Source organism: Tachyglossus aculeatus, assembly GCF_015852505.1.
Source record: "Tachyglossus aculeatus isolate mTacAcu1 chromosome 12 unlocalized genomic scaffold, mTacAcu1.pri SUPER_6_unloc_1, whole genome shotgun sequence".
NCBI lineage: Eukaryota > Metazoa > Chordata > Mammalia > Monotremata > Tachyglossidae > Tachyglossus > Tachyglossus aculeatus.
In genome coordinates, this window is record NW_024044828.1 from 11,524,702 (window position 1) to 11,547,285 (window position 22,584).

The following is a 22,584-nucleotide window of genomic DNA, read 5'->3' on the forward strand; positions in this document are numbered from 1 at the left end:
ACTTCCCCAAGGTCACACAGTAGATAAGAGGAAGAACAGGGATTAGAATCCAGGTCCTCTGACTCCAAAACCCATGCTCTTTCCACTATGCCATGCTAATTCTCAACCCAGAGAAACACTCAGAGAAACTCATCTAGGAAAATCAAGCACACGTGGTTTCACTTTTCAGAAGAAAAAGTCACACCCCTGTAGTAGTCCAAGGGAAGGTTCTCTGAACGATCTATCACAGAACTTCCTGTTCTTCAGAAGACTGGTCTACTGCATATAAATTCAGTGTTCTTATCCCTGAAAAGCCTTTAAGGAGGCTTTTCCTTAAAAAAATTAGGCATTCCTAGGTCTGTTATAACCAAGAATGTGTTTAATTAACATAAAAAAATGCTCAAACTTGCCTAAATTCTTCAATACATAATATGCATGAGTTTTTGTAAATATATTCTAGAGGGCTTTCTGCCATGCAGAATCCATCTGTTCTCTGACTCAGTCCGACAGTCCTCATGTAAACACTGGAGAAAGCTTCTGGTGTAAATAACTTTCTGGGAGCTAAGTTTCCTTTCTTAAGTTTTGATTATGTTATTCAATATCACAGCCCTCAAGACAGGAAAAGCAGTTCATTTAAAATTATTCTTTTGAAATAGGCTATCATCTTAAAAGCCAGTCGGTATTGACCTATTAATTCTACTGTCAAAAAACAAATTGCCTAAGGGAGTTAAAGCCATGATGTCGGTTGCATATAAGTTTACATCATTTTAATTTGACAAAATGTCTGGAAAAGTAAAAGATGCTGGCTCTATTTCCTTCAGGAAGAGATTTCAGAGACTGCTGGCTGAGGGTTATGGGGAACGAGGCAAACAGAATTTACCAGCCTGTTCCTGCAACCTTCTACTAAATTTGTGGAAGGGGAAGGACCCTGGACTTCACTGACTTTCATGTGACTACAGTCCCACACTAGAGAAGTTGTGTGGCCTAGTGGAAAGAGCATGGGTCTAAGAGTCAGAGGATCTGGGTTCTAATTCTGGCTCTGCCACTCATCTGCTGCGTGTTCTTGGGCAAGTCACTTCAGTGCTCTGTGCCTCAGTTACCACATCTATAAAATGGGGATTCAACAACTGCTCTCCCTCCTACTTAGACTATGTGGGACAGGATCTGTGTTCAAGCTGATTACCTTGCCTCTACCCCAGCGCTTAGCCAACAGATACCTGATAAATGGTTGCTCCCTTCTCAGTGAGAGCAGTGAATTGGTGCTTATTCTCTGCAGAACATTGTATTAAGTGGTTTGGAGAGAACGACAGAGTTAAAAGACATGGCCCATGCCCTCAAAGAGCTTATCATCTAACAGGAGAGATGGATGCTGAAATAATTTCCAAATGGGAATGAAAAGGAGGAGTGGATATGTGGATGAATTCCTGCTTAAACAGTAGGGTATGTCGATGGGATTATTTTCTGTCTATCCCAACACTTACTATGGTGCTTGGCACTTCTATAATAATAGTAATAACATTTGTGGTATTTTTAAGTTGATATATGTAAGCTCATTGTGGGCAGGAACGTGTCTACTAATTGCTATTTTGTACTCTCCCAAGCGCTTAGTACAGTGCATTGTGCATAGTAAATGTTCAACAAATACCATTGATTGATATCTGTATAAGTTCTGCTGTTGTGTTTACCCAAGGGCATCCTTTGTACAGAAATGCTGAAGTGGTATTTGGGAGATGTGACCTGGGAGAAGCGGGGAAATTAATTGGTGCAGGCTTCCTGGAAAAGATGTGAATTCTGAAGGGCTTTGAAGATGGGGAGAGCCGTGATACAGTGGATTAGATGGGAGTTACAAACCAAGGAAAGGGACTATACAAGTGGTCAAGAGGCAGAAGAGATGAGAACAAGGCATATGAACATGTTTGCTAAGGTGTCACAAACAGAGTCAGCTTGGGAGAAGAGAATGGATAAGGAGTGGAGAGAAAGTCGATTGGATTTCAAAGCCAATTATCAGAAGTTTCTGCTTGATGCAGAGAAGAATGCACTTCAACATTTATTCTCCCAGGTCAGAACTAGAAGCACTTGGTACAGTGCTCTGCACACAGTAAGCACTCAATAAATATGATTGACTGTCTTTATCTTAAGGCACTTTTGGGTTGAACTTAAAACTGTATTCCAGATCTCCACACAGAACTTTGGCTTGGAGAAACCCAAAGATTCCACCCCTAGATGAAGCTCAGAAAAAGCAATATTTGTTTTGAATAGACTATTGAATTTTATGCTGTTTTTAAAATCAAACAGACTAGGGCAAGTCCTTTCTCTGGTTACATGAGAACTTACATCCACAAGATTTATTTATTTTATAACTGGAGAAACTCTCTCTCCATGTAGTGAAAATTTGAAGGGATTTTTTTTCTATTGTTTTCCTTTTTCTCTCATTCTTTTTTCCTTCTTATGATTGGATTTGTATTTAAAATGAAAATAATCTCTCCAGAAAACAAGCAAGAAGTTAAATCATAACTGGGCTTGGGAAATCTGCCAAAATGCAATATGCAACAGCAATAATAATAATGGTATTTGAGTGCTTATGATGTGCCAAGTCCTGGAATAGAGCTAAGATAGTTACAAGATAATAAGGTCAGACACAGTCACTATCCCATGTGGGACATACAGTTTAAGTAGGGAGGTGAACAGGAATTAAATCCCCATTTACAGATGAGGAAACTGAGGCACAGAGAAGTTAAGTGTCTTGCCCAAGGCCACATAGCAGGCAATTGACAGAGCTGGGATTAGAACCCAGGTCCTCCAACTTCCAGACCCAAACTCTTTCTAATAGACCACACTGCCACTTAGACTGTAACTGGTTCCTACCCTGGATTTTCTGAATAGATTCAGAATTATTATTGTCATCTCTAGACTGTAAGCTCATTGTGGGCAGGGAATGTATTTTTTATTGCTGTATTGTACTCTCCCAAGCACTTAGTACAGTGCTCTGCACATAGCAAATACTCAATAATAGGATTGAATGAATTTGGCAAGCTGGTAAATAGGGATAATCTTCAAGAAGGCAGCACAAGTGGGAATACTATTAAGAACCTCATTACTTAGTGCTTTCTGGAATAAAGAAACATATCCACATGGATCATATCACATGGTATTGCAGTCCAATGTAACTACCATGACGACGGAGGTAGAGAGAGAAACAATGGAACACCTCATCCATTTTAAATTGCTGGAGGAATTTATGAAATCAGAATATCATTTCTCAAAGTGGAATTCAAACGACCATGGTTGAAATACTTAATCTCTCCCAAATACACTTTGAGAATCTTTAATCAATTTCCATCAACAGTATTTACTAAGAGTTTATTGTGTGCAGACCACAATACTAAGCACTTCAGAGAGTGCAATTTCAACAGAGCTGATAGATATGTTCCCTGACCACAAAGAGCATCAAGTTTAGAGAGGGAGTTCTCCAACTCTTGTCTCTGTGGTTAATGTTAATAAGAATAATACTTATAATAATGGTATTTGTTAAACACTATGTGCCAAGCCCTATACTAAGCCCTGGAGTAGACACAATATAATCACGTCAGACAAAGTCCCTGTCCCACATGGGGCTCTCAATCTAAGGAGGAGGAAGAACAGGTATTAAATCCCCATTTTACAGTGAAGAAACTGAGGCACAGAGAAGTTAAGTGACTTGCCCAAGGTCACACAGCGGGCAACTGGCCGAGCAGGGATTAGAAGCAAGTCCTCTGATTCCCAGGCCTCTGCTCTTTCCATTAGACTACCCTGCTTTGCAGGTTGCAGATGACTTTGTTGCTCAGAGACTTCTGAATAGTGCTCGAGTAATGTAATCAAATGGCCACCCCTTAGGGCCTTTGGCAGCTGGCAGGCAGAGGAAATGGGAAGGGTGAATAAAGTATTGGACAGGAATTCCTTCATGAGCTCTGCAGCAAGCAAAGCCCTAGAAGCACTTCATGACTACTACCTCACAACTCATCCAAACTGCAGCTGCTTCAGTTCCATGGAATGGGTGCCTGCTTCTGACTCACCCATCATTACAGGAACTGCTTTCCTCAGAACCAGGACTTCCACAACCCATCACACCTGAGCAGACTTGTCCTTGCTGGCTTCTCTGTAAAAGTCAAAGCTCCAGAGTTCAAGAACTCGAAGCCCCCATTGACTTTAAAGAAAGCCTCTCTTCCTGATAAGGAAAGAATCAAACTTGATGGGTGGGAAAGTGCTTTGAGGTTTTCAGAGGACGTGATGCATCAAGCTATCGTGCCACAGCACGATTAAAGCAAAATATTAAGCACTTCCCCTATATTTTATCATATGTCTGCCTAGAAATGCCACCTTGTATTACACAAATAGGGATTAAGACTGTGATCCCCATGAGGATCAGCGTGGCTCAGTGGGAAGAGCACGGGCTTGGGAGTCCGAGTTCAAATCCCGGCTCCACCGCTTGTCAGCTGTGTGACTTTGGGCAAGTCACTTCACTTCTCTGTGCCTCAGTTAACTCATCTGTAAAATGGGGATTAAGACTGTGAGCCCCACGTGGGACAACCTGATCACCTTGAATTCTCCCCAACGCTCAGAACAGTGCTTTGCACATAGTAAGCACTTAACAAATGCCATTATTATTATTATTATTATGAGGGTCAGGGACTGTATCCAACTTGATTATCGTGTATCTATGCCAGCACTTAGTACAGTACTTAACACATAGTAAGTGCACAATGAATACCATAAAAGGCAATACTATACCCACAGATTAAGTGTATTTAAAATCTACAGAAAAGAGAATCACTAAAGCACTATCTGTAAACTCCTTATGGGAAAACTCCTTATGGAACATATCTGCTAATTCTGTTGTGTAGTATTCTCCAAGTGTTAAATGTAGTGCTCTACACATAGTATGTGCTCAATAAACAGCAGTGTGGCTCAGTGGAAAGAGCACAGGCTTTGGAGTCTGAGGTCATGGGTTCAAATCCCAGCTCTGCCAATTGTCAGCTGTGTGACTTTGGGCAAGTCATTTAACTTCTCTGGGCCTCCGTTCTCTCATCTGTAAAATGGGGATTAAGACTGTGAGCCCCCAGTGGGACAACCTGATCACCTTGCAACCTCCCCAGTGCTTAGAATAGTGCTTTGCACATAGTAAGCGCTTAATAGATGCCATTATTATTATTTTATTATTATTGATAAAGCTTAGGCTAAGCTAATCACTAAGAAGGCCAAATACTAGTTCAAAGTCTAGAAACTGTTTTTTTTCTGAATTATTTCTCAAAATGTTGTTCCAAGCATCAGGTAATAAGCAGTTGTTAAAATTTTGCTCCAAGCCATGCTATGCTTTGGTTAACCTAACTCTCAGTGTATACCATTTCTCAACTGATTCAGAGTTAAAATTGACTTGGGGAATACCAGTGATGGAACAAGAATTTGATCTTTTTTTTCCAAAGGTAAAAAATATAGGCTTTGCAATAAATGAAATGACAATTATCCATTTATTCCCAAAGAGTAGAATTATTCATTCTTCACCCCAGTTTTAAAAAGAAGTTATAATCATTCCCATTGTCAGTAATGGCAGGGCACAGTGATTACTTCTATGGCTTTTTGTTTAAATCATTTCAGGAAAGAAAGGCATTTTTCAGGGAATCAAAGCCTCATGGTAATTATCACCTGTGATTTTGCTACTTGGTGACAGATTGTAATAATAATAATAATTCTGGTATTTGTTAAGCACTTACTATGTGCCAAGCACTGTTCTAGGCCCTGGGGGATATACAAGGTAATCAGGTTGTCCCACATGGGGCTCACAGTCTTAATCCCCATTTTACATGAGGTAACTGAGGCACAGAGAAGTTAAGCGACTTGCCCAAAGTGGCAAAGTGACTAGTGGCAGAGCGGGATTAGAACCCATGACCTCTGACTCCCAAGCTAGGGCTCTTTTCACTGAGCCACACGGCTCCTCAAGATCCTTATAGGCAGTGAACCTCTCTGCTTCTGTTGTACTTTCCTAAACATTTACTATGGTGTGTCCCACTACTACTATTAATAATAATAATGATAATGATGGTATTTGTTAAGCACTTACTATGTGACAAGCACTGTTCTAAGTGCTGGGGTGCATACAGGGTAATCAGGTTGTCCCATGTGGGGCTCACAGTCTGAATCCCCATTTTTTACATGAGGTAATTGAGGCTTGGAGAAGTCAAGTGACTTGCCCAACGTCACACAGCTGATAAGTGGCGGAACCTGGATTAGAACCCACGATCTCTGACTCTCAAGCCTGTGCTCATTCCCCTAAACCATGCTGCTTCTGAGTATCAGTGATATACCTGTCACTCTTCATGCCTGTTTTTCTATCACAGTATGTCTGTGTTCCAATCAATCAAGAGTATTTATTGAGCACCTGTGAGCAGAACACTATTTTTTTGTGTTTGATAGAGTACTTAGAGACTTTGCAGATATGATCCCTCAAGGAGCTTACAATCTAGCTGGGGAAGCAGACACTGAAATAATTTCCATTAGGAGGAAGAAGGAAAACAATATGTACAAGAGTTTGTATTTAAGTAATACAGAATGTAAGACATGTACATAAGTGAAATACAACTACTCTGTTGAATTGTGCTTTCACAAGCACTTAGTATAGTGTTCTGCGCACAGTAAGCATTCAAAAAATTCACTGATTAATTGATTATGGGAGGTCATAAATCCGTAAGTGCTTAGGTAGCACTGAAGTAGCAGTTGGGGGTTCATTTAGCCGGGAAACAGAAGTTAATCCAGGAAGGCCTCCCAGAGGAGATGTAATTTCAGAAGGTCCCTGAAGATGGAGAAAGTGGTGGTCTGTGTTATGAAAGGATATGAAGGGAGGACAAATTCCAGGGAAAGGGAAGGATGAGCAGCAGAGAAAAGAATGAGTCCCAACGAGTAAAATTACAACGAACTGGACATTTTAGAAAAATGTTCTGGAAGCAGTGTGAAGTATGAACTGGATAGGGGAGAGATTGGAGTCAGGTAGATCGGCAAAGAAGCTGCTGCAATAATCACGCTGGGATAAGACAAGTTCTCAGACTAGCCTGGTGGCCATAAGGATGGAAAGGAAAGGGCAACTCCTGAAATGTGCAGCCCAACCCAGCAGGATTTGGCAACACGCTTAATGTGAGGGTTTTCCACTTCACCTGCCTATTTCTTTCTTTCTCTATCTGCAATTGTCTTTTCACATCTGTGTTTTGGCCTCTCTGTCTCTGTGGTGCCCTGACTAAATATCAGAAATTTTCCAAGAGAATCGGCATCCTGTTCTGTGCTCTTGCCAGTGCCGACTTCCAGAGTGGTATCAAACAACTTGTCTGAATTGGCAGAGTTCAGTGCTGAACTTTGTAGGATGAGCCAGGACTGGAAAGAGTCACCGCAGTGGGAAAGGGATACAGGGAGGTGTGTATGATGATGATGATGATGGCGGCGGCATTTGTTAAGTGCTTACTATCTGCAAAGCACTGTTCTAAGTGCTGGGGAAGATACAAGGTGATCAGGTTGTCTCATGTGGGGCTCACAGTCTTAGTCCCCATTTTACAGATGAGGTAACTGAGGCACAGAGAAGTTAAGTGACTTGTCCAAGGTCACACAGCTATTTGGCAGAAGTGGGATTTGAACCCATGACCTCTGACTCCCAAGCCCGGGCTCTTTCCATTGAGCCATGCTGCTTCTCTGACAGTGGGTTTACCAGCCTGAGCCATCCATCACCAACCCCAGCTCTCTAATTCCCGGTTAGAGAGCCTAACTCCAATCCCAGACCCCAACTCCACTGCCCAACCCAGAACGAGCTCCCCGACTCCAGCTGCATGAATCTCAGAACCCTGACCCTCTTCTACCCCACATCTTCCTATGCCAGGATCAGCCTTCCAAACCCAGTTCACCATCAACCCTAATTTATTTTATGGTATTTGTTAGGCACTATGTGCCAAGCACTATTCTAAGCACTTAGTACAGTGCCTAGCACATAATAAGTGCTTAATAAATACAACAATGATTATAATTACTACTAAACTCTGGGGTAGGTACACGTTAATCAGTTTGGACTCTGTCCATGCCCCACATGGGGCTCACATGCTTAAGATGGGGTAACTGAGGTACAGAGAAGTGAACTGACTTGCCCAAGGTCACCCGGAAGACAAGTGGCAAAGGCAGGATTAAAACCCAGGTCCTTCTGATTCCCAGGCCTGTGCTCTAGGGCACACTGCTTCTAATTGTTTAAGTACTCTGCCTAAACCATTCAGGACAATGGCTATTTACTATTTTCTAAAGACCTCCAAAGAGGGAACTGTAGCTTTTCAAGGAAACCCATTCCATGTTTTTTCAGCCTAGTAGTCAAGCACTGAGATCCCTTCTTCTTGAAGTCTCATTCATCCTGTGTGGTCCTCAGTGAATATGGTGGACAATCGCCCATTCTGCTCCCCATGGAAAGTTTGCATCTATGGGAAGAGCATGATGAAATCACCTCAACCACCCCTCTTGAATTGTGTTTGTCACTCTCCCATATCCTACTAAAGTGAGGTAATCCAAACAGGACACAGCACAATTAAAAGGGTGCGACCAGTGTCTATTTGCATGTTGTGCTCCAATTAAATTCGCCCTGCACTATGCTGGCTTTTTCAATATTTCATTCAATAGTATTTTTTATTGAGTATCTGTACGCAGAGCACTGTACTAGACTTTTAGGAGAGGACCCAGTGCAACAAAAGCAAAGCTATGCACTTTCCCTGTTCTCAAAGAGCTTGTAGTTGAAATGGGGAAGGCAGGCAGATTATAAATTGCATAGATTAGGAGCAGAAGGAAGCAGATATAACTGGTAATAGCAGGAGTGTGGAAGAAGAAAAAACCTACGACACAGAATTTGTACATTAACACACCCAGAAGTGCCAGGGTGGCTATTGAGATGGGAATCGTAAACTACGGCACAGTACATTGCTGAGTGGCTTTCAGCTTTGGTTCACAGTAACTGGGCTCCTCTGGTCCAGGAGGCCGTAGCCTGCAATCGTGTAAATCCAAGCCTGCCAGACCCACAGACATCCAGAAGAGCAGAAGAAACTTGCAGGGGCAGAACAGCACTCTCTAAATATGTGGCCCATTCTAGTGCCAGACTGGCTTTTGGTCATCTCTGACCCTCAGGTCTTTTTCTAAACTTCTTATGCCCAACTAGTCCTTCCCCATTTGATCCTAAGTGGCTATGCCTCTAAACATGACTCTCTGCAAGTATCTGGGTGAGTCCATTTTGTGTGCATGTGGGTTTGCTTGTCCCACTGCCTTCACACCCAGATTCAGCTCTCCCTCTCGTTTTTCTGTGGGTGTTTCCCTCTGTGTGTGCGCGTGCGCTTTTAATCCCATTATTCATCAGTGAAGTAAGCTAACATTGTAAGTGATAAACAGTAGTTCATTAAGATAATGTGTCTGGCCAAAATAAATGATGCCATCCTCCCAGGCACAGTTTCATATGGAGGAAACAACCTGGAACTCATCTGAAACAGAAAAGACACCCCATTTGCCCACTATTTGACCTGGATCTATTCCATTTCTATGTACGAAGGGGAAACAATAGATGGGGAGTAGTTTTTTTTTTTTCTTTTAAATAAGCCCTGTCTCCCCAAGATTCCATGCATTTAATCTTCCATGCAGCAGGACTGAACAATGTTTAGTTACTCTAGTTGTTTAGGATGCCCTCTCTGGAGTCAGATGTTTACATGCTTCTGCTGCTGGGAGATGATGCATCTTTTTCAGTGGAATTGTTTTGGTGAATGATTAACAGAGATTAGTTGAAGGATGAAAAGTGTTCGCAGGCTTCCTTCTTCATAAATCTAAGACTCTATTCTGTTCTAAATCCTCTTCAACCTCTCAGCTGCCGTCAAAGTTGTGGACCACTCCCTTCCATTAGGCAGTGTGGTCTAGTGGAAAGAGCATGGGCTAGGGAGTCAAAGGTCATGGGTTCTAATTCTGACTCTGCCACTTGTCAGCTGTGTAACTTTGGGCAAGTCATTTAACTTCTCTGTGCCTTGGTTACCTCATCTGGAAAATGGGGATTAAGGCTGTGAGGCCCACGTGGGACCACCTGATTACCTTGTATCTACTCCAGCGCTTAGAACAGTGCTTGGTACATAGTAAGTGCTTAACAAATACCATCATTATTATTCTCCTGGAAACACCATCTATTCTTGGTTTCACTAACATTCTCCTCTTCTGGTTCTCACCTTATCCCTCTAGCCAATCCTTCTCAGTCTCTTACCCCAGCTCTTTCTTTCTCTGTCCCCTACCTTCTAATTGTGGGTGTCCTTCAAGGCTCTGTTCTGAGTTCCCTTCTCTTCTCAATTTATACTCACTCTTTTGGTGAGCTAGTTCACACCTGTGGCTTTAACTACTACCTCTATATCCATGACTCCCAAATCTACCTTGCTAGCCCTGACTGCTATCCGTCTCTGCAATTTTGCATCTCAACCTGTCTCCAGAATCTCTCTCCAAGGATGTTCTGCCTCCAGCACTTAATAGGCTTAATAGATCCAAAAATGAATTCCTCATCTTCCCTCCCAAGTCTTCTCCTCCACCTAACTTTCCCATCACAGTTGACACCACCACATTCTCCCTATCTCTCAAGCTTCTATCTTTGGCATTATCCTTGACTCCTTCCTTTCTTTTGACCCCCAAATTCTTCCTCCACAACATTTCCAGGAACCTCCCCTGCCTCTCCAAATGTCCACAATGCTAGCCATAGTCAGATATTCATCATATCCTGGCTTGAAAACCATTCCTCCCCACTCTAAACTCTTCCCTCAGCCTCCTCACTGTTCTCCCTCTATCCAGTCTTCCCTCCTTCTAGTATCAGCTCTGCTTCCTCCAAATAAATTAATTACAGGCATCTAGAGCTGAACATCACTGGCTCCAACCAAGAAAAGTTTAATTATTGAATTGTAAGAATTTGACTTTAGTGTCACTCTCTCACTATATTAAAATTCTGGTATTGGTATTTGACCATAATTTATTTGAAATATCTGGGGGCAAGGGACTATGAATCTCTTTGTTAGATTTTCTGCCATCATCAGTTGTCCATATCCTTTCACACAATGCAATGTGGACTATAGTCATTATCTTGGGTGGAACCCATTAAAAGATTTATGTATACACAGCTTATAATAATAATAATTATTATTATTAGAAGAGGTCCAGTGTCTCAAAAATAGAAAGCAGTGTGGCCTTCTAGAAAGATAATGAGTCTGGAAGTCAGAGGATCTGGCTAGCGATCTCAGCTCTGCCATTAGTCTGCTGTGTGACTTTGGGCAAGTCACTTAACTTCTCTGTGCCTCAGTTTTCTCAACTGTAATCTGGGGATTTAATACCTCTTTTCCCTCCTACTTAGACTGTGAGTCCCATGTGGAACAGGTATTGTATCTGACCTGATTAACTTGTATCTACCCCCAGCATTTGGAATAGTGCTTGACACATCTTAAGTGCTTAACGAATGCCATTAAAAAAAAAAAAAACCCTATTCCAGGGCCCATAACACCTATGCATTTTCCTTTCACTCTTCTTAATTCTGACAGCAAAATTCCTCTTGGGCAGAATTGACCCTTAAGGAACTGCCAGAGTGGCAAAGAAAACCCCAATATCAGCTGCACCAACTACGTGCATATTTAAATTATTTTGAGAACGGGGTGTTTTGTCATCCCAACTCAGTGAATTCTTACCAAAGCATATGCTTCACTCAAGCACACAAAAACTTGAATTTGGCAGTGGTTTAAACAAGCAAATGGGCTTAGCCTTCTGTCTTCAGAACAAAACAGCAATAGCAGGAGTAGGACTGATTTCAACAAATTAATCTGCATAAAAGCTTTACTCTGAAGCTATTACTTAATACAGCCACCAGCTGTCTTCTCATGTGTTGCTTAAGCAGCTTACCTCCTCATTACTATTCACTGGGAAAAGCTTTTTTGGTGTACAGAATAACTGAAGTTTTAGGGTACCAATTCTTTCTGACCAGGAGTGAGGGTTACATATCCTATTTCTGCAGGTTAGGATTGTAAATTTACAGTGTCAATTTTAATTTTAAATCTTTCCAGTACTAGCTTTATAACTGCATTGTTCAGCATTTCTTAAGGTCCCTTTACATAGCTAAAGTGCTTTGTATACAGTTAATCTCCTCAGCATTTTGGTGAATATTATTACTCCCATTTAACAGACAAGGAGCCAATAAAATTGGGAACAGAAATCTCCTCCGCCAGAGTCAGAATAAAACTCAAGAACCTCGGCTAGATTGAAAGCTCAGTGAGGGCAAGGTCTCATTGCTAATTATTGTACTCTCCCAAGCACTGAGTGCTTGGAAAAAAAATAAAGTTCTCAACAAATACCAATTTTTTAATGGTATTTGTTAAGTGCTCATGATGTGCCAGCCACTGTATTAAGAACTTGAGTAGATACCAGCTAATCAGGTTGGACACAGCCCTTGTGCCATGTGAGGCTCACAGTCAATCTCCTTTTTACGAATGAGGAACCTGAGGCAAAAGAACAACAATAATAATGATGATGGCATTTGTTAAGCGCTTACTATGTGCCAAGCACTGTTCTGAGCACTGGGGGATACAAGGTAATCAGATGGTTCCACGTGGGGCTCACAGTCTTAATCCCCATTTTACAGATGAGGTAACAGGCACAGAGAAGTTAAGTGACTTGCCCAAAGTCACACAGCTGACAAGTGGCAGAACCAGGATGAGAACTCAGGTTCTTTGAACTCCCAGGCCTGTGGTCTAATCCACTCGGCCAGCTGCTTCTCATAATGATTAACTCAAATAACCTTGGCTATTATTTCTAACCTGAACGCATTCAGTTGTTGCCAACTAGCCCAACCCTCCCTAATCCCATCTGCTGCAGTGGCAACCGTTAAATAACTTCTCTGTCATGTATTTCTTCATCTACCTTTTTAAGAGGGGGGGAAAGATGCACAGAGGACTAAAGAATAAGACATAGAAATGTATCATTTCACTCATATGCGTTTGCTCTCCCCATTATGACTAGAACATCATAGGGAATCCTAGATCCGCCAATTGTCAGCTGTGTGACTTTGGGCAAGTCACTTAACTTCTCTGTACCTCAATTACCTCATCTGTAAAATGGGGATTAAGACTGTGAGCCTCTCTGGGACAACCTGATCACCTTGTAACCTCCTCAGCACTTAGAACAGTGCTTTGCACATAATAAGCACTTAATAAATGCCATTATTGTTATTATTATTATTAATTAGGGAATTTTCATGTAGAAAAGAGCCTGTTTGGATACAACACAATGGAGTTTTATTTAACATGGGGTAAGCACTTAATAAGTACCATTGTTTGAACACAATCCTCACATATGGGAGATGTGGGTGTAATAAGTGGGAATGCCAGTGAGAGCTGTCTGAGCTGAGATGGGAGAAGGGGAGAGTGTTGTGGAGAAGAGAATCCACTAGATGGTAAGCTCCTTGAGGGCAGGGATTGTCTCTACAAACTGTATTTCACCTTCTTAATCCAGGACTCAGCACATAGAAAGCACTCAATAAATACCACTGATTGATTGTGAAAGGATCAACCAGCAGAGGAACTTTAGTGAACTAGAATTGCCGGGAAGAGGTCTTTAACAGAAAAAAAATGTGTGACCACACCAGGATGGAGCAGGAGCTAGATGCAGACTGAGGCCAATTGTTTTTTCCAAGGTTGCTGGTTTATGTTTGCTGGTCAGCCCATGAGTCCCTTGGAAGAAAAGCTCTTTCTCTCGCTATATAAATCCAGAAAAATTAAGCTGCTGACGCTTTAAGCCTCAAACCCTGGCACAAAGGCACAACCCTGGTGTTATTTTATTTCATGGAGCTGTAACTAACCACCCTGCACAGGAAGGCTCCTATCGGACAGATTGAGCTCACCGGATGCCAAAGCCAAACAATTATATCTTTGGCTCCATAGCAACAGCCTGTCACAATACTTATCACCATTTTTTTTTCCTGAGCTCTATCTCACATCTACTTACCAAATACAATATTCGTTTTGGAACCCACATTACAGCGAGTACAACCAAGAGTACGATAATGGATAAAAATGGATAAATCTCTTTCATGGCAAAGTATTCCCCGTGTGTAGTGTGCGGCCTCTCAGAGAGATCTGATTGGTTGAAAAATATGATTTGTTATATCTATTCGGTATTTTCTCCCTTCTCCTTGGCAGATGACACTATGTGGTGTCCAGATGGACATAAATCAAGTCAGCATGTCAGCACAACAGACCAAGAAGCATACATTCAGGCCTGGGGCATCTGAAGACTATGAGGATTATAAAGAAGCACACCTGCCTGCTATTCCCACACTCAGTAAAAGGGATTCAAGTGCAGGTAAGATGAGGTAAAGCCCAGGACTTGGTAGAGCAACGAACCTCAGCACTGCCACTTGGTTTCTACGTACAAAAGGTACCTCAAAAATCACAACTCCCACATTTACCCCCTCTCTAAGGTATTTCTGTAGCACTTGCTATATGACAGGCACCACGCTAAGAGTTGGGGTAAGATGGATACAGTCCCTGTCCCATAGAGGGCTCACAATCTTAATCCCCATTTTACAGATGAGGTAACTGAGGCAGAGAAGTTAAGTGACTTGCCCAAGGTCACAGCAGAAATGTCAGTCAATAGTATTTGAGTGTTTACTGTGTGCAGAGCACTGTACTAAGTGCTTGGGACAGTACAATATAACAAACATATTCCCTGCCCACAAGGAGTTTACAGTCTAGAGGGGCTGTGGTGAAACTGGTATTAGAACCCAGATCCTCTGATTCCCAGACCTGTGCTCTTTCCAATAGGCCACACTGCTTTCCTCCTCCTTCCTTACAACTCACTGAAAGGAAGATCAAGTTTATGTGAGGTAATTCTGGTTCTCGACTTTGGCAGGAAAATGAGTCCGTTTAATCTTGCACTATTGGGTATTTTCCTTCTATTCTAGTACCCTAAAATTAAAATTTTTCTTTCAGCCACATTCTCTTCCAAAACTGTATTGTTTATTCTTTCTAAAGAGTGAGTGAGAACTCTCTGGGTCTCCATGAGAGCAAAGTCCTACAACAAACCCACGCACAGAAAAGCCAAGACATTTATTCTCTAAGGGGTCTGGCGTGCAGAACGTTTCCTGGTGTGCAGAGTGCTTCCTTGTGGAATCATATAAAGGTCAGAACAGGATACACAGTCCTACTGAACATGTTTTGCTGTTCTGTACTCATGATACAGTGGACTCTGAGGGTTTTGCAAGGCAACAGTGGCAAGAAGATGGGCTTGTTAATAATAATAAAGCACTTACTATGTGCCAAGCACACTACTAAGCGCTGGAGTGGATGCAACCAATTGGGTTGGACACAGTTATTGTCCCATGTTGGGCTCACAGTCACAATCCCCATTTTACAGATGAGGTAAATTTTGTTAGAGCAGGGATTAAGTTTCGCAACCTTGGTGCTCGTACTTGTATGGCCACCCCACTCCACTTCCACTGCTGCATTGTAAACCTTCTAAGATCCTTGTAGACAAGGAACATGTCTACCAACTCAGTTGGTACAAGTTGGGAACTTGTATTTCCCAAGCGCCTAGTACAGTGCTCTGCACGCAGTAAGCACTCAGTAAATACGGTTGAATGAATGAATGAATTATATCAGACTCTCCCAGGAGCCTAGTATAGTGCTACGCACACAGTAAGTGCTCAATAAATAGGATTGATTGATTGATTCTCCACTAGTCCAAAGTCTGTATTGAGCACCTAGAATGTGCAGAGCACTGTGCTAAGTGCTGTGGGGAATTACAAAGGAACAAGTGTGGCCTAGTGGGAAAATCATGGCCCTGGGAGTCAGAGAACCTGGGTTCTAATCCCAGCTCTGCCTGCTGCGTGACTTTGGGCAAGCCACCTAATTTCACTGTGCCTCAGTTACCTCATCTGTAAAATGGGGATTAAATCTTCCTCCCTCCTAACCTAAACTGTGAACCCCATGTGGGACAGGTATTGTATCCGCTCTATCTTGTATCTACCCCAGAGCAGGGTACATAGCAAATGCTAAGTACCATTAAAAAACAATGACAATAAAGCAGCATTTCTTTGATAGGCACAGAACCTTTCTCCACAAAGCTGCAAGCATGCCACAAACATCAGGGAATATCTTCTCCCTACTATATGAGAATATTAGATATACAAGCCCCATTTAATGAACAAGGAAAATGAGGCACTCATATGTTAATGATTTGTTAACCATCCATTTCAAGACAGAAAGGGGGAGAGAAAGTCAGGGCTTTGAATGTCTGGGCCTTTTAGACTGTGAGCCCACTGTTGGGGAGGGACTGTCTCTATATGTTGCCAACTTGTACTTCCCAAGCGCTTAGTACAGTGCTCTGCACACAGTAAGTGCTCAATAAATATGATTGATTGGTTGATTGGGCCAGAGTTCCAACCATATGGTGCCTTGCTTCCTTGTAGGGCTCAGAAGGCTTCTTACATTCTCTCCCCCAAAACTTTATGGAGCAGGTCAGCTTGCCAGAGGGATCCAAGAGAAGAGAATCATGCTGCACTTACTTCCTCAGAACTGCAATTTCATTCTCAATGCTGCTCTCCTTGCCCTTGAGTGCTTTCTTGGGGATACACTTAACTGCAAAGAGTTTTCCAGTTGCCTTTTCTTCTGCTAAAACCACTTCAGAAAACGCACCCCTGTAGGATTGAAAGAAAAAAAAAGAGGGACTTAGAAATAGCACAAATATAATGCATCATATTTTATTATTCAAATAATATTATTAACCTTAGGCAAACACTAAGTTACTAATAACGGTAATGATGAGAATCAAAGTATTTCTGATATTTTTCATCCTAAGTGCACCCAAAATTCTAATAATGAAGAGAATTCATTCATAAAACGCACACCCATGGGTGCTTCGGTGCATTCAAAGCATCTTACATATCCACTACTCAAGCTATGTAACTGTTTATGATGCTGTCAACCACCCCCTCCTCCTGGAAACGTAATGCAACCTTGGCTTCACTGACACTGTCCTCTCCTGGTTCTCCTCTTGTCTCTCTCAGTCGGATCTCCGTTTCCTTCGAGGGCTCCTTCTCTGCCTCTCACTCCCTAACTGTGGGAGTCCCTTAGGGTTCAGTTCTGAGTCCCCTTCAATTCTCCATCTACAGTCATTCCCTTGGAGAACTCATTCGCTCCCATGGCTTCAACTCCCACCTCTATGCAGATGATCCCCAAATCTCCATCTCCAGCCCTTCACACCCATGGGTGCTTCGGTGCATTCAAAGCATTTTACATACCCAGTACTCAAGCTACATAGCTGTTTATATATATGTATATGTGTTTGTACATATTTATTACTCTATTTATTTTACTTGTGCATATTTATTCTATTTATTTTATTTTGTTAATATGTTTTGTTTTGTTGTCTGTCTCCCCCTTCTAGACTGTGAGCCCGCTGTTAGGTAGGGACCGTCTCTATACGTTGCCAACTTGTACTTCCAAGGCGATTAGTACAGTGTTCTGCACACAGTAAGTGCTCAATAAATACGAATGAATGAATGCTTAAATAGTTTACCACCACTAAGTAGTGTACAAAATTTTTAGGCCAGGACTGTGCTGTGCTGAAATTTAGGAAAACCAAAATAAAGCTCAATTATCAATTTTGCAAATCCTCTTCACCCATAGTAAACTTCAAAACATCAAATAAGCATTTCATTAATTAATGCAGACACTTAAGAACATAATTACATGTGAATTCGAGAAATTCAGACTATTAACATGGGGTTAATTGGTTGGTGTTCACAGGTCCTGAGTAAGAGGCGGCTTATCTCTTATACAACCAGTAAAAATGAATAGTGCTGCCCTTTGTGGGCAGAAATGCCTACATGAAGCTACAGAAATAGTTTGAAGTAGGTGGAACACAGCTACCGAAGTGAAATTTAACCAGGACAATGACACAAACCACCATAACTGACATCAAATCTTTTGGGCGGCTCTTTGGGCTCTAAGTTGCTCCTGGCTCCCATTTTCTCTCTCAATTAAAAGAAGAGGAGGCAGCAAAAGCCACTGCACTCGTTATGTATAAATCCACAATTTATTTTAATGTCTGTAGACTGCTATAGGGGAGGGAACTTGTCTGCCAACCCCATTTTATAGAACAGTGCCACCACTACTTAGAACAGCATTTGGCACATAGTAAGCATTTAGCAAATACCACAATTATTATTACTCTCCCAAGTGCTTAGTACAGTGCTCTGCACACAGAAATCACTCAACAAATATCATAGATTGATTGACAATGAATCAGGGAGGAAAAGGCAGTCACTTCAATCAGTCCCCCAGACTTTCTACTGATTCCTAGTTCTCTCTTTGGGATTGTGGTGGGGTGGAAGGAGGGTGAGAGGACGCAGGAAAAAAAATGTACGCTATCGATCCTTGCTTCCTAGAATTTCTGTGCCTCTCGATTTTCTCTGGAAAGGTGAAAGGGATTAAATTCATACTATTCTTGGCTCTAGAAACAGGGCCTCAGTAACTCATCATCCTGGATTAGACACAGGATTTAGTTCAAGAGTTTTCCCTTTCGACTGGCTTTGGTACTTTGGAAACTGCTACAACAATGATTGCCAGCCCCTTGCTCACATCTTGGCACTGTCCTGGAACCTCCTACCCTTTCACATACGATAGACCACCACTCTCCTCACCTTCAGAGCCTTATTAAAGTCACATCTCCTCCAAGAGGTCTTCCTCAACTAAGCCCACATTTCCCCTCCTGCATCTGCCTTCTTTGTCACCGATCCACTTGGATCTGTACCCTTTAAACACTTGATACTCACTTCACCCTCAGCCCCACAGCACTTATAAAGAGATCCATTAATTACTTTAATGTCTTTCTCCCCTTCTAGACTGTAAGCTCCTGGTAGGCAGGGAACATGTCTACCAACTCTTTTGAATTGTACTCTCCCAAGCACTTAGTACAATGTTCTGCACACAGTGAGCACTCAATAAGAACCACTGATTGGCTGAAAGATTTGATCAGTTATCTTTTATAGATGTACTTTTTCCAAGATGACAGAGTGGTAAGGTTTTGAGAGTGTGGCTGAAAAGACTGATAAATTGTCAACATATGCTGCCAAATGGTTGACAAGTCACTGCTTTTTTCTTTGCTGTTAGATGGAAATCAGAGTTCTCCATTCCTTAATGTATCCAAGTTTGGGGATGAAAGGAATTCAGCCAAGGAAAAATATCCATTGTGTATGTGAGCAGAGAGAGGCTCCTATACATCTAAATATACACACACAAACATATACTATCTAAATCCAGTCCTCTTGCAGAATCAACCAATCAATGGTGCACACTGAGCACTTACTATGTGCAGAGCATTGTACTAAACACTCGGGCGAGCACAATTCAGTTGGTAGAACCCCACGGTAAATAAAACTCACATTATAGTACTTACTGTGTACACTCCACAGGTCTTCAATGAATACCATTACTATTAGTACTACCAACAGTACTTAATGAGTGCTTAGTGCTTAAGTATCTACTGGGCCTGCCCTACTCTTACTGCAATTTCTTCCAACACTTCATTGTGTCACATCCCGTCACACGCAATTTATTGAAAGAACGTTCCCAATTTTGCCTTCAGATTGTTCCCAAAATGCATACTGAAAACATGTTCTCTGGCTGAATTGAAAGTACTGGTACAGAACAGTCCTGTGGTACCAAGTAAATAGGAATTCCATTAACCCAGGATACTGTCTGGCTGGAAAAGAAAGATTTCATTCTTATAGACAGGTGTTCTCCCTCGATACTTAGATTGTGAGCCTCAGGTGGGACAGGGACTGTGTCCCACCTGATTAACGTGTATCTACTTAGTGCTTGACACAAAATAAATGCTTAACAAATGTAATAATAATAATATAAGCTATTCAAACTGCCTGAAACTGTTCTTGGGATTCAACCTAAGAGTCTTAAGAGTCACAAAGAAAGTAGGCTTTTAACTGGGTAATACCACTGTTTCTCTCTTTGCAATAACCAGTCTGTCAGGTATACACAATCTGTTATATGCCACTGGGGTACAGAGAGAAAATATTTTTTATTCCCTTAATGAGGGAAATTTATTCCAACATGGTGCAATTAATTCTGCATCCCTCTAATAGTGTTCCCCACAGAACACTTACTCTCACAAGAGCAGCTTTCTTGAATCAGCCCTTGCTTATGAAGAACAACATGCCAGGAAATTGTCAGAACAAGAGAACATGACCTTAGTCTAGAGGATTCACAGTTCACAAAGATTCCCTCTGCCAATCCCATGTGTTCTACTTACAGCCTAAAGCTACCACAGCCAATACAGTATTTCAGAACATTTCAGAATCTTGAGAATATTTGCCATAAGGTAACTTCCAAATTAGCATCAGGTTATAGCATAGTTACTTAGATGCAGTATACAGCACTCTTGATTAATCTTTATTGCAATATTGAAGCCCAAATTTTCACTCCCTTCTTCCTAAGATCCGCTCTCACCGCTGCAGTGAGACAGAGCCAATCCCCACCATGTAGGATCTTCAGAATAGAGATCTGATCTGGACCGGCTCTTTCCTGAGGGAATTGCTGTTCCTAACTCTGTGGTGTACCAGTATAGCGCCTTATTTTGGTTGTGCTTCCAGCAAGCGGTGCAGAGCCCACAACACTCCTGGAAGGACTGAGAATTCCCCAAAAGCAAGGCCTGGCTCCATTTGGCAAATTAAGAAGGGGGTCAACTGTGTTCCTCTAGACTGCAAGCTCCTTGTGGGCAGGGAACAAGTCTACCAAATCTGTTACACTGTGCTCTCCCAAGCACTTAGTATGGTACTCTGCACAAAGCACTCAATAAACATGATTGATTCCTCCTGAGATTACTGGGGTGGAGATTCTTAAGGGGAGAAACAAGCTTAATATCTCGGTAGCAGTCACTGAAGAAATCTCTTAACATTGGAAGGGATTGAGATAGATCGTATCCATTATGCAGATGAGGAAACTAAGGTGCTATCTAGGCTGTGAACTCTTTGAGGGTAGGCATCATATCTACCAACTTATTGTGCTGTGTTTTCTCAATGCTTAATACAGGCTCTGTGCTCAGTTAAGTCACAATTAGTACCATTCATTATCTATTAGATTCTACTGACTCCCTGACAGAGCATGACTGACCAGAAATAATAATAATAATATTTGTTTAGAGCTTCCTATGTGACAGGCAATGTTCTACATACTGGGGTAGATACAAGATATTCGGGTTGGACACAGCCCCTGTCCCACATAGGCTTCCAGTCAATCTCCATTTTACAGATGAGGGAACTGAGACACAGAGAAGCTAAGTGACTTGCCCAAGGCCACAAAGCAGACAACTGACAGAGACAGGATTAGAACCCATTACCTTCTGACTACTAGGCCCGTGTTCTATCCACTATGCTATGATGCTACCTAAGTTAAAACAAGTCACTTCATTAAGTGACTTGTCCAAAGTCACACAGCAGACATGTGGCAGAGCTGGGATTAAAACCCAGGCCCTTCTGACTCCCAAGCCTGTACTCTATCCAGCAGGCCATGCTGCTTTCCCTGGTGGAAAAATCCTACTCAGGCATACCCAATCTCAGTTCCTGCAATCATAGGAAACAAATCCTTTGAACAATCTCCCACTGGTCCAACAAAGAACAAGTCTGACCTCTCTGTTGGTAAGACTCAATCCGGACCACAATTTTTTGATGATCACGCTGAAGATCGAGCTTGGGGGGTGCAGGGGAACCTTACAGGATAAATTCCAGAGCGTGTAATGGATTTTGACCAGCAGCTAAAAATCAGAATCTGATGATTCCCTGGAATAAATGATTGATACCAAAGGTGTCACTGTGGAAGGCCAGAAAACAGCATGAAGGACCTTTAAGGAAAATGCAATGATAAACATTCAGAGCAAGTTCAGACCAGCTTAATTCACAGAATCCACCGTGGAGCCTCCCCTAGATGAAGAAATTCTCCCAGCCCTCACCACGTCTCCGAGCAGTCCTGGCAGCCCCATTCCACATTGGAATTTTGGATTCTGGTATCTAGAGGTATCGCGCTGGGCTCTGATCCTTTCAACAGCATTGGGCAGGTAGCCATTTGGCTGTACCCCAGTGTATTGCAGCACCCCAGTAGGCCCCGAATAATCACATCCCCAGCAGAGATACTGGAATTAGACACATGGTCTGTCCATCCGTCGCACAGCTGGGCAGTGCAAGTCCAAAAGAAGAAGCGATCATTCTTTCCAAGAGCAAGGAAATTCTTTAGTACAGTGCTCTGTACACAGAAAGTATACAATAAGTACCACTGATTGATTGATTTAGGAATGGTCTGACTTCTTTCAGGCTATTTGTTCATTTTGGAAGATGCTCCAAACAAGACTTTGCAAACACAAAAACCATGACAGAGTGGTAGCAGGACCAATGTCTGCCCCTGGGGATAATAGTCTGAGACACATAAGAAGTTGCATGTGTTTTTTCCCTGGGCACACAGCATAACAATGACATCATATGTGATATTCTGTGGAAGTCCACTC

At 42.1% G+C, this 22,584-nt stretch overlaps 1 protein-coding gene across 3 annotated transcripts in view; it reads right to left on the reverse strand.

Moving 5' to 3' along the window:
• Nucleotides 1-22,584, reverse strand: part of CAMK1D (calcium/calmodulin dependent protein kinase ID) — a 259,065-nt gene that overhangs the window by 130,180 nt on the left and 106,301 nt on the right. For all 3 annotated transcript variants that reach the window (XM_038740956.1, XM_038740957.1, XM_038740958.1), the window contains exon 2: nt 16,577-16,708. In XM_038740956.1, coding sequence (XP_038596884.1) covers nt 16,577-16,708 — 132 coding nt within the window. The remainder of the gene's footprint in view (nt 1-16,576; nt 16,709-22,584) is intronic.